Source organism: Botryllus schlosseri, chromosome 11, assembly GCF_051294905.1.
Source record: "Botryllus schlosseri isolate E-star chromosome 11, Bs_hap1, whole genome shotgun sequence".
NCBI lineage: Eukaryota > Metazoa > Chordata > Ascidiacea > Stolidobranchia > Styelidae > Botryllus > Botryllus schlosseri.
In genome coordinates, this window is record NC_137246.1 from 28,864,786 (window position 1) to 28,881,269 (window position 16,484).

General features: G+C 42.5%; 3 protein-coding genes across 9 annotated transcripts in view; 1 reads left to right on the forward strand and 2 right to left on the reverse strand.

Moving 5' to 3' along the window:
• Nucleotides 1–16,484, forward strand: part of LOC145450526 (otoferlin-like) — a 69,748-nt gene that overhangs the window by 30,722 nt on the left and 22,542 nt on the right. The gene's annotated exons all lie outside the window — the stretch shown is intronic.
• On the reverse strand, nucleotides 228–6,797 carry LOC145450529 (uncharacterized). The gene is made up of 3 exons (XM_080329055.1): nucleotides 4,241–6,797; nucleotides 2,768–2,874; nucleotides 228–592 (listed from the first exon to the last, which is right to left on the reverse strand). Exons 1-3 carry the CDS (start codon nucleotides 5,186–5,188, stop codon nucleotides 406–408), a joined length of 1,242 nt encoding a protein of 413 aa, XP_080185181.1. The 5' UTR covers nucleotides 5,189–6,797; the 3' UTR covers nucleotides 228–405.
• Nucleotides 12,013–15,252, reverse strand: LOC145450530 (uncharacterized). Its single transcript, XM_080329056.1, has 5 exons — nucleotides 15,085–15,252; nucleotides 14,926–15,014; nucleotides 14,174–14,447; nucleotides 12,415–12,486; nucleotides 12,013–12,351 (listed from the first exon to the last, which is right to left on the reverse strand). Exons 1-5 carry the CDS (start codon nucleotides 15,160–15,162, stop codon nucleotides 12,118–12,120), a joined length of 747 nt encoding a protein of 248 aa, XP_080185182.1. The 5' UTR covers nucleotides 15,163–15,252; the 3' UTR covers nucleotides 12,013–12,117.

Consider the following 16,484-nt stretch of genomic DNA (forward strand, 5'->3'; position numbering starts at 1 on the left):
CCCTTTCGCACTGGCGCACACCATGAATATTTCGGCGTGCATTAAGCTGCACCTTGCAAACCGGTTGAAGAGCACTGCATGTACTAGGCGACCGTTTCAGAGGACGAAGCTGCCTGAGAAATGCTTCTCTATTTTGCATTTACTGCAATTCATTAAGTTTTGTCTGAGCCACGTAACACACTTTCTTAAGTTTAACATATTCTCACGATGTTTCGAGGATATGAACATCAAATAAATGCATAATTTATTAAAACGAGGAAACAAGAACAACACAGTGTCGCAATATATAATTTATAAGGTATGGTGCAAGCACCCGCGCCAAACCAAACGCGAGTACGTCACGAAGGGCTGTTGACAACTGTAACCGTTAACGAAACGCTTGCCGGTACATGCGTGCCGCCGTCGTCATAGAAACAACGAACAAGCTCCGGCGACGTTGATCCATTCGCGGCATATGTAATTCTCGCCGTCTTCAGTTGGAGAGCAGTTGTTGAAACCGCTCGCTTTTGATTTCCTTACGAGTATTACCGCCGTTCTTTGCACTGATATTGTTCGACATTCGGCGTCGGCCAAGCCCCCTCGTGTGGGTTTACTGTGAGAAAAAGAATGATCAAATAATTTGTTCAATCTTAGAATTTGTAGGAGGTACAGAATTTCAATCTACAATTGAATACTTTATTCCATGTTCAATATACGATCAGAGCTGTAATGACTCGAGTCAATTTGGCGTATTGACTCGACCTGTACTCGAGTCATTAAGCATGACTTAATCAAGTGATATGACTCGAGACATTCTATATGACTTATTCAAGTACCGCATATCAAAAGTGATAATTGAAGATTAGGCCAGGAACGGTATTTTATCTGTTTGAATAAACATGTTTAGTGTGTGAGAATGAAAATATTATGAATCCGAGGCCTTCGATTTCACCTATGAGTTTCGCTGAAGTGAGTTGGTCTGAACCTGACTTGAACTCGAATATGAACCATAAACACCATGACTTGGACTCGACCCGTTTTTCTCTGACTTGCACTTGACCAGGTGGTGATTTGGAAATGACTCGACTTGACTCGATTCAAAACTATAAAAGTCAAATTGACTTATGACTGGGAACCTTGTGACTACGGTACAACCCTGTATATAAGCTCTGTACCTCCAGGAGCTGAGGTGGACAATTATTTTCTTCCCTGGGCCAAATGCGAAGTCGAGAATAGGCTGGCGGGCCGAGAGAAACATTTTAACCATATTCTCCACGGTATTTTAATTTTATTTCTAAAATTACATTGTTAATAAATGCAGCCCAGGGAATGTGTTCATGTCATGTATTGAGAAATTGACGGTTAATTAAAAAAAATCGATTTGCCGTCATGAGTCGATATATTTGCCACTATCGACATACTTCTATTAATACTCTAAATCAGTGGTTCTCAAAAACTTTTTTAGGCACGCCTTCCTTTATGATAGTGAATAATTCCGCGCCTCATCAGAATGCTAGCAATCTTACAGATAGTTTGGTGGCATGGAAGGTTATGGCTGTTGATGAGTGAATTCTGAAATATCACAGTCAGACAATACACAGAGCAGCAACTGTAAGCTACGGGTAAATCGCGCGGAGCGCGAAAAGAATTTCACTAAACTTCGACTTCGCGTCCCTCTTCTGATGCTTTCACGCCCCCCCAGTTCGAGAACCACTGCACTGAAATGTATATGAAATAGTACAGAGCTTATTTTCTAAATCACTACCTTCTGAGCCGTGTGCAGTGCAGCTTTATTAGTCTTGATGTTGAGCGAAGGTTGCATTTTTCTGAACTTCGCCCTACCTTGACCGAGTGTTTCGTATTTTTTGTCATAGGACCGACAATAATTAAAATCCCTATTCTCGGCGACATGTTTGGCAAAAACTAAAAGGAAGGGTTCACCCTTGACTCCCATACAATTATTTAGTGCTCGAAAGTCTCAAGCAGTGGTTCTCAACCTGGGGGGCGCGCCCCTCTTGGGGGGCATGAAAGCATCTGAAGGGGGCGCGAAGAAGCGGTCAACTGAAAAAAATTACGTGCTCTGCGCGATTTACCTCCAATTCACGCTTGTTTCTCTATATATTTACCGAATTTTATATTTATGAATTCTTTCATCAACGGTCATAACCTTCCATGCCATCAAACAATCTGTTGGGGTTGTTAGCATCCCGGTTGGATTTTGCGATATGACGATAAGGGAGGCGCGAAATTTTTCACTATCATGAAGGGGGGCGTGTCTGAAAAAAGGTTGAGAACCACTGGTCTAAAGTATAAACCTTCTTGAATTTCAGTTTTCGGCTGTCTTATTTTTTGGCATGCCCGTTAATCCTTTATGGGTGATAGATATGATGATTTATATATTAATTGCGATCATTGATTGAATTGTGTTAAGAATTAGGGATTTGGAAATGTATCACTTAACAATTTCAAACACATACCGTATAATGCCTAAGTCTAATTGACAATGACAACAAACAAGGTTTGAACTAAACTATATGAAAAGAGTGATTTCTTGTAACTTTAATTGCTACTACGTTGCCACATTGCCTTTATTTTGAATGTCGATGGCGCATACAAGGTTCGTAGGCATCGTAATCGTGGCATATTAATGATAAGGCTACAAAGTAAACGAATATCCTGTTGAGTTGATTCAGCCTATTGACCGCGCCGCACTTTGCCCAGGTTTGTCTACGAGTATCTTCAAATGATTGCAGCACGACGCACAAATAAGAAATAGCATTTAACTCACTTGAAGGCACACTCTGCGTAGATGAACGGCTGCAGGTAATCGTCCGACTGCAGTACCTGAACCGCCACATTGCCGGAGCGATGAACCGCCTTTGTAGGGGCGTAGACCTGAAACATCCAATGTTTGAAAATTCGCTCAAATTCTAACGACCCCTGCCCGATTTTCGATTCGTGTCTCGTTCCTTTAAACGGTGCTACTCTCTATTCACGTTTTATCGCGATACAATGCGATTCAATTCACACGGTGTCGATATTTCGCGCCATAATGACCCAGTGTCACATCCCAACGTGGTACTGAGTGATGAAATAACGGAAAAGCGGTAAATTACCATGTCTTATCAATCCCGCCAATTCGTCATTTCCGGAAATAATTCACTCCAATTGAATAAATGTGGAAGTAAAACCATAGATTTGAAACATTCGTTCCAAATATAGAGATTCTACTTTCATACCGCGTAGAGAATGGTCAGAGCCTATGACGTCATCATCATTGTATCGTTCGTTGAAATTAGAGGCGAAGAAATATTTGAGATAGCGAAAGGCGGTCCTCTCATTACCCTATCGCAGAATGGAATCAAATCCGCTGAGGGTAATACGAAACGAAGCATGTCGTCTCGATAACAGCAATTATGAGGAAATAGTCGCAGCGTCGTCCGTTGTTATCTGCCGTGCGCGAGATTGTGTACTTGTCATTGTCATTATTATGTCTCAACGACAACATTTTTTCTATGCTTCGAATTCGGTTATGGTTTTGAAATTTGGACGTTTCTACCGTCTCAAAACGCGCCCTGCTGCGTTGGGTTCTATATTACAATTCTAGTTACGATGTGACATTATTTGCTGGAGTTCTGCAGCAAAGCTCTTGGTCACCGCAGAACTACGATGTTTTGTTCCCATTATCATGTCTACAGTCCTTGAAGGGCCTGGATGCGCGACCAGCAATTCGACACTCTAAAACTTCGGTGCTGTAAACATACAAGCTATGAAGAAGCTAGAAATTGCAACGTAGGGTATCAATTCGATTGCAGTCGCTGCCGCAATTACTGACGTTCGTTCCTGATGAGAGTCAGTCACAAAGCTTCGAGGGGAATAAATTCGGCGATATCAATGCGTCGTTTGTTTCAATGTCGAAGTTCTGTGATTCTAATAGCCTATTTAATCACAGACTCGAACGAAAATTCCGATTTGACGTTGTCATAGCAAACTGATCCGAACCGTAGTCGCCGAAATCGGTTTAAAAGATCAAAGATGGCAGCAATGTCGAAATAATATCGTTTCCTATCATAAATCAGCCATAAACCGAAAGCGGTTTCGACAAGACGCTCCATTTGCCAGCGACAACATTCGTTCGCTCGCAAAATCACGAAAACAGTTCGGTGTCGCTTCTACAAACATATCAAGTCCGCATAATCGACTGTATCATTTGTCAAACGATAATCTCCGCTGACGCATTTACACAAGAGAAACGTCTCACCCTATATCTCGTGGGGCACGCGGCTCGTCTGCCCACAGTCTCCTCCTCTTCCTCCTCGGCCGATCTCCCGATTTTAAGATTTGACAAAAAACTCTCGTTGCTCCATTGAAATGAAGTCAGCTTGTCATATTGCTGTTTCGTCACAAACATGGACTCGAATTTCGTGATGATTTTCACGATTTCTTCTTTCGTGAAATTTTGAATTTCGATGTCGTCTTCCAGCGACGTAGTTTTGTTAGATAGCTTGTTACGTAAGAAGCGAGCTATCTCGGGATGGGTGGTTTCAAGGTCGTCTAACATTTGCAGGGTCGTCGTTGGGTCCGTGGTTATTGGTTCGGCCGAATTCTCTTTATCCAGGCCACTTACGGGATAATCTTCGTAATCGCTCGTATAATCTCTATATTGGTCATATTCCACATTCCCTTCCGGATATACTAAACCGTCTCCGGACGTGTACCAACCGCTGTTGTAATTTCCCAAATCGACTTGACATCTCGATAGTTTTGCTTTGAGATCATCGTATTCTCTTTTGGTGACTTTACACTGATCTGAGAAATACTGCCTGTCCATGTATTGGTCGAGGAAATCCGTGGACGCGGCTGACTTGGGTTTGGCCGGGGGTTGAGGTAGATGGACTTGATCGGCTGACTTGACAGAGCATTGGTGCGTGTTGAAAAAGTACATGAACGCTTTGGTTTGGTTGGCGCAAGATCGCAGACAATTGTGACAGAAGAAATAACTCAGAGTGTCGTGGCTTCGGACGCATTCGTTGAGACAAGTCGAACATCTCAAGTATTCCGAGAGCTCAACCCCGTCGAATTCGATATTCACGCCGATTTGCTCGATCGAATTTGTCGTATTTACTCTTGTGGAGCTCGTCGATAAATATCGAGATGATGATGTCACAACTAGGCAGAGTAAAAAAGTTGCTTCAAATAATATCGCCATCTTATCTATCCAGCTGTAAAGAAAATTGGGTTTAAAATCACGAAACGTCGGATTTGGATTCAACGTCTAAATATGAACGAGTCCTCTCTTTTATATTACGATACTTCAATCGGAATATTTCGTGATGATAATTGTTCTGACTCGTGTTTCTAAACTTGAACGCTTTCGAAAAGTGCCCGCAAAATCTTGTCTCGACTTCGACATCCACTTGTGTTAAACTTATTAGCTTTTTCTATCTCGTAATTAACGTCCATTAAGTCGCAAATTTCAGTTGTTCATCGTTACACGATTGCGGAAACATACAATCTGCCTGAACGCTCTGTTGCATCACAAAGCGTCGGAATTCTATTTTTTGCGTACGGCAATGACTGCTTTTCGAATGATCTCTCGCTTATATTGGTTCGGATCGGAAATAACTGGGTACAGAATTGCATCGCACGATATTTTCATATTGCTAAAATTCCATCTACTCGATACCCTTCCAACGATTGTCATTTGAAGTAAAAACGAGTATATCGGCGGCTTTATTGAAAATCTCAACGCCGACAGCTTCTTGATGTCTGAAAGCGAAATGTAGCGACCCTCTTTCAACTAAATTCCGTTTTCGAATGCTTGCTTTATCGGAAATACATCTCATAAAAGTGGCATCGTAATTTATTACGCTTCTTACCGCCTATCACGTGACATTTGCAATCACCTTCTACATTTCCCCCGGCGCGACACGTCCCAATATCCTACATATATTGCGCTCGATCTTGGCAACCTCCGACTTAAACATCAAATTACAGGAGCTATGATCGTCTCGTAATCCTGGAGATTAATCTTTGCTTTAGGCCGCTCCTCATATTAGCGCACCTTTCGCAACATCTATATATAAATATATTGTACTTGTATCCTCGAGGAGTGGACTACAACGATGGCTTATATTATGTGCATTCGTGATGTTTTAAATCAACATTGAGCTATTTGCAGTAGGTGTGAGCTGGACGCTGATCCAAAGTTGACACCGACTAAAACACAACATCGGGTTTCGAGACTCCATATGTGATGATCGGCCAGGAAATCTCTAGTCAACGAGTTGCTTTACTTTGAGTCAATTTACTACGAGTTCCATGCTTGAACTTGATTGCGCGGAATCATTTTGAACCATCGGACCTTCTTGTCATCATACATGTAAAAATATTATGACTTGCATATTTGGATAACTAGATATTCCTAGTTACTCGTGACAATTTTCCAAATCGAGTACTGTACAACTAATGCGACTGAAATTTGTTTATCCTATGCTTAGCGACGGTTGTTGATGTCATAATAAACTGTCGTTTTTTCTATTGTGGCGTATCCACTTGAATCTGTTCGCCTACGAGATATTTCAAGAATCTACTTTAGCTGCCATTGTTGCGGTCACAGGGAGGAGCTGTGACATCAGACTTCAAAACAAGACTAATTAGATTCGGCTTTTATGGGCTGCAACACGCTTCTTCTATCTGTGACTAAAACAACTTCCTGTCAATAAGGCTAGGCTTTCGAGTTTAATGTTGGTATTTTGGAATCCTATATATTTTCGCTAAAACTTTCGCGCGGAATGATTTTTTCCACCACCTGTTTCAACTGACAATATTGAATCATTAAAGTCGCGGATTATATTTCTTGCTCGGGGCGTGTTAGACAATACGCGACGATCTTCTCAAACGCCGCTAAGAATGAACCATGTCAGACTACCATCATTTGCCAATGAACTCGGGTTCGGAGCTCAATCCTTTAGCCTCGTGAATATCTCTTGAATTCTTGGTTGATATATTGCTCGAGTTTCATTATTCGTATGCACCCGCGATTTCCATCACGCAGAAAAATGCAATGAAATGATCGACGTGTGTAGGATTTGAAAATAGACGAAGTCTGTATCGCGTCTCAGTGCGAAACGTGCGTGAGACGAAACCCACGTTTATCGGTTGGTCTTGAATAAATCACCTCGACCACGATATGAAAAAGTATCAATTATGACAAAGTGATGGCGGGTGCCGTTTACCTCCGCATTGCTAATTGTTTTGTAGCCGGCAATTGTGAGGCTACGCATTGTTTCAGAAGTAGCTGTAGCGGCTCCCAATCAACAAGACAATGGATGATCGGGGATTTCCACAGGGCAGACAGAAAGTAACATCTGTCACCAATTGATATATAGCGTGGCGCAATCATCACTGAAATAGATTTTGTGACAGTTGGTATCAAAATGTCGACGAAACGCACAAAACAGTTAATTACAGAGGGAATTCGCTAAATTCGTCGAAATAAAGCGCAAAGCCGATCGATTGTGACGCATCGACGCGAATTTCAACAGCTTTTGTGGTGAAGCGATATGTCATTATAGCGCGACGACATTGACAACTCTCTCCATGTCTGGTCGAGGAAAAATGCTGACTGACACGCTTCGATTGATGACCTTTCACTCATGCTGTGAATGGTTCACCTACGTTCCACGCATTGCTACCTTATTTTTCTGCAGCGAGTCAAGCTGGCGGTATTATTAGAGATCTATAGGCGAAGTGGATTCTGAAACTGCTTATCTTATCCTGTGACAATCAAAGTATTCAGCTTACCACTTGTCACTCTCTCATTGTCGGTATGTTCAGCTCAGTGATGTGTGGTCTAATGGGGCAGGCGAGGTAGTGCCTCACCTGTCTTGTGGGCGAGTAAGTGTAAATCGTGAAAGCCTACGATGAGTCGATGGTTATTGAAGTTTTATACATCACTGTTCATAAATAAGTAAATTTGAAAATATTTTCACCCAACATCATCAATTTGAAAAATTATTATTCAAAAATACAGTGCGAAAGGAGAAGTGAGGCACAGGTGCGGCACGGGCTGGTCGTGCCTCACCTGCGACAATGCAATTCATCACAAATAGCTCGGAATTCGTAATAACTGGTATCAATCAAATGTTGTCGTTTCACTGATTCCGAAAATCCAAATATTCACAGTGTCAGAGCACCAGTACCCCCCAAATCTCCGAGGAAGGTGACGTTGGCGATGGCGTAGGTGAGGCACAAACGAATCTGCCTCACGCACTATTCGCTAACAATTGCTCAATCGAAGCGCAGTGAAGCGCGCTATCGATTTCGGAATCCAACAGTCTTGTTTGTAGATATTATATAATAGTGACGGCCAATACGTAATGCGTAGCCAATACATTCCCTTACTTATGTAGCTGCTGTGTATTTTCCATCCATAGCTATACGTTAAATTGTAGTATGTGATAGCCTCACCAGTCATGAACCTCACCGCACGTCACTGGTTCAGGTGTTGCATCTATTTGACAGTCAAACATTTCGCTTTGTGTGCTCATAGTATATCTTGCGCTTCGCCAATTCTAAAGGTCACAGAGACTCCCCCTACCCCAGTGGCGGCTCGTCCTATAGGGCAACTGGGGCATTGCCCCACCTAAAATTCTGTTCAATAACAATTCTTCACCATTTATAGACGCACACCTATCTATATAAACCGAAATCACAGCGAAAACCGTATACTTCTTGTCCTTTCGCTTGTAAATGCCCATATATAGCGAAGTCTCTGCAAAAATCGAATTCTCTTCTGTGTTTTCGCTTTGCGAATGCCTAGCCGGGGCTTGCCCCGGTAGCGCTCATAACAAGCTTTCACTGTCTATTCTCTCAAAGCCGCGCACAATAAAGAAACGGTGATTTACTCTCTCCTAATCATAAAATTACCGAGCAACCGGGGCACGATAGCTCTGTGCCCTTAAGGTGTGATGTAACAATCGTATCTATAGCTGAACTCGGTTACCGTCATATGCGTTTAGTCGACCTTTGCTGGTATAGGTCGATTTTAATGGGGTTTCACACCATGAAAACTCTTGAAACTTGTTATGTCATGTCGTGATGGTGGTATTTAACACTGCCCCAAGTTTCAGGGTTTCTACTTAAAGTTTAGGGTAGTAATTCCGTTTCTGAAGTTGAGTGTGTGCTGATCCGTCATGTATCGCAAACAGATTTTACTCAAAAGCCGGTATTGGTATTCATTGGTTTTGACGATGTTCAATACTGAGATCGGTTATGACATTTGGCACGGTAAGTCTTAATGTTAGTATCGAACGCTGTACCAAGTTTTAAGTTTGTCACTGAACTGTGTTAGTGGTAATTTCGTTTCCTAATTCGAGTGAGAGCTGACTCGTCATTTATCGCTAACAGATTATACGCAAAGCCGGTATTGGTCTCTATTGATTTTAACGATGCTCCTTACCTAGATCCGTCATAAGCTTTTGTAAGGTATGTCTTGATTTTAGTATCGAACGCTGTGCCAAGTCTCAAGGTTGACACTCAATGATTAGGGCAGTAATTTCGTTATCAAGGTCGAGTATGGTAAAGATGTGCTCCGATCTGACACTTTAGCCTACAACACATTGCGGATTTCACGCAAAAGCCGGTGTATCTGCGGTAACGTTAACTGAGATGGTGATATCATTCTCAGTTTGCATTCAAATATTTACTTTGATATTATATTCTCCAATGTCAATTTCACCGTGAAATTGTGGCCTTCAAGCCATTTGCTTACAACCCCCTGTCAAGCGCGATAGGTACCGTATTTCGTTTTCGATGGCGGCTAACAGCTGATCACTTGATCAGCCTATTCCTCAGCAAAATTTACGCAAAATTCGGTGTTGGTCTGTTCGCATTAATTTTGACAGTGTACCATACCGAAAAGGGCCATGAGGCCACTTCTCGATAATGTCATGTAACAGTGTACCAAGTTTAAGGCTTTCATCCACGTATTTATTCGGTAATATATTTTCCAAAGGCGATTTCGCAGCAGACCTATAAGATAGTAATAAAAACGTATGTGTCGTGTTACAGTCTCCAGTTTCAAGGCCAAAATCTCTTATGCTGAACCGACTACCGAGACCAAATTTCCGAGGCTGCTATTCTTAGTTCTTTAGAATGATGTTTTGGATTCAATAGGACAGGCCCAATCTATGAGATAACAATTGCGTATCTGTCCGAATTCGTTGACCTTTCCAACTAGGCTTACGCTATCTCTCGAGTTATAGTCATTTCCATTTCTGCAGATAATTAGTCAGGTCTAATGCGAACATGAGCCGTGTTGAATCTTTGTTCCGTACGCCGTTTACGCAGTTACCACACTTCAAGTCACAGCTCACCAGCGGACCTCTCGTGGCACATACGTTAAAATCACTGTTGCCGGGAAATTCATGTTACCGTACCATTATTAAGTTACTTGTTTACGTTGGAAAACGCCATTGTGACGTCATCTTGATAAAAAGTCGCTTGCAGCCCTTGCCCCACCACCCGATATTGTCCCGAGCCGCCACTGCCCTACCCTATTCCAAAGTCTCATAGACTATAATTGGAAAAGTCTTCCGAAGTAAACCAAAGTAAAGACGGGAATATTTGTGAGCGGGACTCGAAAAATTAAAAAAAATAACTTGCCATGACTGACATAAAGGTTACATGGGAAGGAGGTGACGAGCCAAGGCAGCAAGAGTTATAGAATCGGCTAGGACAGTGGTTCCCAATCTTTTTCGACCCATCGCCCCCCTTTTCAAGGTCAACACCGATCATCGCCCCCCAAATTTTGTGTACCGAAAATTGGGCATACAAACTGTAATCACCGGCAGGTTGACTAATTTGACACACTTTTGTAACTAAAAAAAAGGTCATCCGCTTTGACGCGTCATCGCCCCCCTATCGCCCCCTTCGCTATTTTCGCCTCCCGTCGCCCCCTTTGTCCATTTTCGCCCCCCTGTCGCCCCTTCGTCATTTTCGCCCCCCTGGACCGCCAAATCGCCCCCTGGGGGGGCGATATCGCCCACGTTGGGAACCACTTGGCTAGGAGATATTGGTGATATGATGGAATTTTGGGTATGAAAATTTGTTTCCAAGACTTCTCTATGTTCCCGTGGGTAAAGGTTCTGGTATCACTTTGTATAACTCCCCGAGTCACATCAAACACGCGTACTAGTCTGGTCATTGCAAACGCCGTTTAGCAGATATTGGCAATATTATGGAATTTTGGGTATATAAAATTGGGATTTCCATGTTTTCCGTGGGTTATATATATACGAAGTTTCTGGCATCACGTTGTATAACTTCCAGAATTAGATCAAACGAGCGCATAATACATTGGTTATGGCCAAAGCCGTTTAGGAGATATTGGCGATGTTATGGAATTTTGGGCATAAAATAAGTTGTTTCCAAGTTTTTCTATGTTTTCATGGGTTATATGGGAATTTATGGTATCACGTTGTATCACTCCCAGAGTTAGATCAAACGCGCGTATTAGTTTAGTTGTGGTTAAAGCCGTTTAAGCAACAAATCACTTTAATTCATTTCAATTCACTTCTCCGGCGCCTAATCTGATCCTAATCCGAAGTTACTGTCTCACTGATTCCGAAAATATGAATGAAAACCAGGCCAGCGTACATGAACTCCACAAATCGATCTCAAAGTCTGATATCTACATTGTTCCGGAGCAATTCAACACAATGACTCATTCCGCCGCTGCGATTATTCGGAATTATTCCGATTTCAGACTTTGGGGTCGATTTCGGGCCAATTCCATTATCCGGATCATTTTGTAATTGATATTGCCGGAATTAGTGCGACAATCGCTCTTTTCGGTTAGACTGATCAAATGAATGGATATATCTTATTTACCTTACGGATAGATACGCAACTCCAGTCGTCACGCCATTTGCGTGTCTCTCCGCAGGTATCAATGGTCATTTCAGTTTCCGTACAAGCTTGCCCCATCTAGCGGTTGACAAATACTCACAAAGGTAATGCTATTTTCCATGATTCCTCAGATTGCTAAATTCATCTCAATTCTATTGCTTTTGCATGTAGAATGTCTCAAACATGTTCAAATGTGAACAAATAAATACAGGAAACACGATGAAATCATAGATTTCGTGACATGTCGTACACGCATCTTCCCCCGATTACGATCCATTCTGAACATTTAACTAACGTCGTCACTCCGGGTACTGCGACACAGCTTTTGGAGTCTTTCTGGGATTGGGCAGGAACTAGAACCCAAGCAATGTGAGGATGGCCCGAAAGAACGCACCTTCCACTGGACGAACCGGCGCCTATCACAGGTAGCTCGCTTATGCAGGAGCCAACCATGGCAGGCTGAAAAGAAGAAACAAATCAAATGTTGGACCAGTGTTCTACTTTGTTATCGCGTGATCTCACCAGTGGATGAGCGAGAGTCGCTATTGGACCTTCTGGATCTCGCAATAGAGGCGCCGAAAATATTTTTTCTGGCTGAAAAAGAGTCAATATCCGCGTTGTACTTGTAAGTGTGGCTGGGCACATTGATCCGAGCAGTCGAATACTGATCGAGTAATCATTTTAACAATTAGAGTCGACTAGAAAGGGATGTTTCCATCGAGTAATGAAATTATGTTTCGTTTCTCGTTTCAACTAAGAGTTATTGTTTCATCGACATGATAGATTCGATCGTATTTTCCACTGTGGAAGCCACGGGACATTCATTAGTCTCATCACAGTGTCCAAAACACGTCGTGCAAATCTACGTTAGTGACATGTCTGTGACGTCTTTATTGTTTCTTGCTGTACATTTATTATGGCTTCCATGTGCCATCAACCAGAGATGATATATGAGATGAAGCGGTCAAGCACGAGTGATGCGGTCATGCACAGTTGGGTAAGGCATGACGTCATACCTTGCTACTTTACAGGGAAGCATCATCATAATACATACAATAACCCACGTAACATCCCCTTCTCAAAACATCACAAAATAATAGAAAACGAAGCGAACCGAATTAGGATATAAATTACAGCAACGAATCAAGTTGTAACATAGTCTTGCAAGTATGCTGGTCGAATTACTGTACGGCTTGGCCTGCTGCTACTGGAACCAGATAACGACCCATTAGTGTCGCTGTTCACTACTGCTGGTCTGGCAATCGAAATGTCGTCAAAGTCAAATGCAGCATGCGGGCGAGTTACAGTAGTTCGAATAAACTTTCTGTTGCGTCGGTAGATCGTTCCATCTGTCGCCTTAACAATGTACGATCGATCATTCAGTTGCTTAATCACCACCGCTTCGAGTCACAAGCCATTTTCTGTCCTTTTGAATCGAACCTGTTGACCAGGACTCAACAGGGCGAGGTCTTTTGCACCACGATTGTAATACTTTGCCTGTTTTCTTTTCCGATCCATAAGCGATGGAATGACATCAGAAACAATTTTCGGCTCAAGCAGTTTAGTTGCTATTGGCAACAAGGTCTTGGTGCGTCTTCCAAATAGCCTCTGTACTGGAGAGCCAGGAACAGTCTCGCCTGGAGTGTTCCTCCAATCCAACAGTACAATATTTATGTCTTTTTTGTCAGTTGTCGCTTTACGAAGTAACGATTTGAAGATTTTGACAGCTGATTCCGCCTTTCCGTTCGATTGGCTGTGTCCTGGAGAGCTGGTCACATGTTCAAACTCATATTCCTTTGCAAATGCCTCGAAGTCATGAGCAGCATAGCATGGACCATTGTCCGAATGGAGGCGTGGGTTCGAATCCCACTTCTGACACCATGTTTCTTGCTGTACATTTATTATGGCTTCCATGTGCCATCAACCAGAGATGATATATGAGATGAAGCGGTCAAGCACGAGTGATGCGGTCATGCACAGTTGGGTAAGGCATGACGTCATACCTTGCTACTTTACAGGGAAGCATCATCATAATACATACAATAACCCACGTAACACTTATCAATTAATCCACTGCATTATCACAATGCACAACGGCTAGGTATGCTCCGAAAATACTAAATTATAACTCGGATGTGGTGCGGAACTGACGTTATTTTCTTTGTGGTCGCGTAAAAGGTGCGTGTTTGAACTAATGAGTGATTTTCGAATACTCATAATGATCTAATACTCATATACTCGATCTTGGGGCATTTTTAGATCGGTGTTTTGCAAGACTCACCTGATAATGCGTGCGGCAGACACCCACATTGCCCAACACCACTGCGCTATTTGGAATTTTTGTGAATCCCTGCATCAGACTGTCCGTGGGTGGAATTAACCTGCCTCGAGCCGCCGCTGATGACGTAAAGTTTTCTATTACAAACGGAAGGACGTCGTTGACCATCGTCAGCAGTGTCCGTCCGTCCTGTGTACCGTTTTCCGGGTCCGGATTCACTTGCGTATTTCCGGTTTCGCCGTCATATTCGACGATTCGACGGGATTCGAGCTTGAACCTGAATAGAAAGCACATGCGATCGAGGGCCTCCGTCGGTTCGTGAATATAGACAGGGCTTGAGAAAATCGGCCAGAATGATTCGATTCTAAATCGAGTATGAGGCTTGATGTCGAGTCGATCATTCGAGTAGTACTCGTTATGACATCACAACAGTGCGAATGATGTGGAAAGTTGAAAATGTACCCCCTATGCTACCGTCACGAATACAATACCAGTTCTACATCACGCTGAAGAGATAATTTGATTTTTTTTGTATCATACCTCTTACATTGCACTTGTGACAGTGCTGTGGGTTGACCATGACTTCACAGATATGTCATTTCCATTTTAGTTGATATCTCAACTCTTAGTGCCAGGGAGGGTATCATTTCAGCAGTCAAAAAAATCCTCTCTCATTGCTCGACTCGAATCATCAGACTTAACCCTCGATTCAGATCCGGGAAATCGAATCGTGCTCAGCCCTAACTGTAACCAACCCTCGAGAGGAATTGTTGATCATGAATTTGAGAGAATTCATCCAATCGTCACTTTCTTCCATCATTTCGATCGCTTTCTCGAGAGTCGCCTGTTTAAAACATAATTCATCAATCCACCACTCAACGTAAACCTCACCGTCAACAAGCACAATCACGCACCTTCTTTACCATCACCCCATCGCTGGAAAGCGCATTTGATGACGCGATCAACGTCACCAAGAAGATTTCTATTTTCATCGTACTATCGTAATAGCTGGCAAAATATGCCGAGTCCCGTTGAATCGTCTAAACCAGCGGTTTTTAAACTGAGGGGGTAAAAATCCCAAAGAGGAGCGATATGTTATGAAAGTAACGATTACATAAGCAGTCTTGACCGCGTGATGAGATTCAGTCGTTATGAAAATATAGTAACGCAACTAATAGTATTTTCGGCTCTGAACAACATTCGTCGATATGCGGACGCTACTTTTTGACTATTAGGCCGATCAGAAAGTCATTATGAAGAAACAGTAACAGCTCACAGCCACTAGTCCACCACGTCAGAATGCATGAAAGGCAGCGTGAATTCATTCAAACTATTACCTAATGCCACATTGTTATGTAACGGCTAATATGCCACGGATGTGTAAGATGGCTGTTTGCACCGTCAAAATACTCAATATCCAGTATATGCTCAATTTGGTGTAGAAGCCGTATAGGTGGTCAAAACGCTCTGAAAGTACTCAATGAAAAGATGGAAATGTAGAATAAACGACACCTACTGCTAACAATGAACGATTCGTGGCAACTAAATTCTAAGTTACTCGTTTATTGAAATGGTATCGCTACCGTGTGTCAATACTACGATTTCATCACTCAGGCATACTTTTTGGCAATTGTGTGACGATGTATCGCACAATTGGTCTTTTTAGCGTTTTTCATTTATTATACAATGACGGGGTTCTCACTTCTTAAGCATCAGCAAGGGGGATTGTCTCGAAGAGTTCAAAAACCACTATTGCGAAGTGAAATTGATCATCATCCCAGAAAACAGAATAAAACAACCAAAAATATTCGCAGTTCATCATTTTTCTCATCGTGACGCTACCTTTCTTACATTGTCTCTGATTGATCATTCTCACTTCTGCATGTAACTTCATAACGTCTCATACATCTTGCTTTTTTAAACTGCCCCGACCGTACAAATGCGAAATCATTCGTTTACTCACGCTCCGTCACATCCTTTTCCTAACAAAACAATAACGCCATCTACATACTACGTGCCTGCGGCATCTATTTCCATATCTATTTTTGTGTCATAATTTCAAGATGCGGCGATAGTATAGGGAGCAATCATCGTGACGCAGCTTTCAAAAATTGTGTAACCGCATCAGTTGCACGCCATGAATTCGGTCTGGCGACTTTCGGCAATATCAGGGATTTGTGAAACGATGTTGGGTCGCGTGGCCACAGTTTGTTACATTCGAGGAGTCGCATTTTTCTCGGGGAAAGTATCGCATCAGGGTTGGATACTTTGTTAGTTACCTTACGATTTTCCGGCGCGATTCAGAACAGAAACC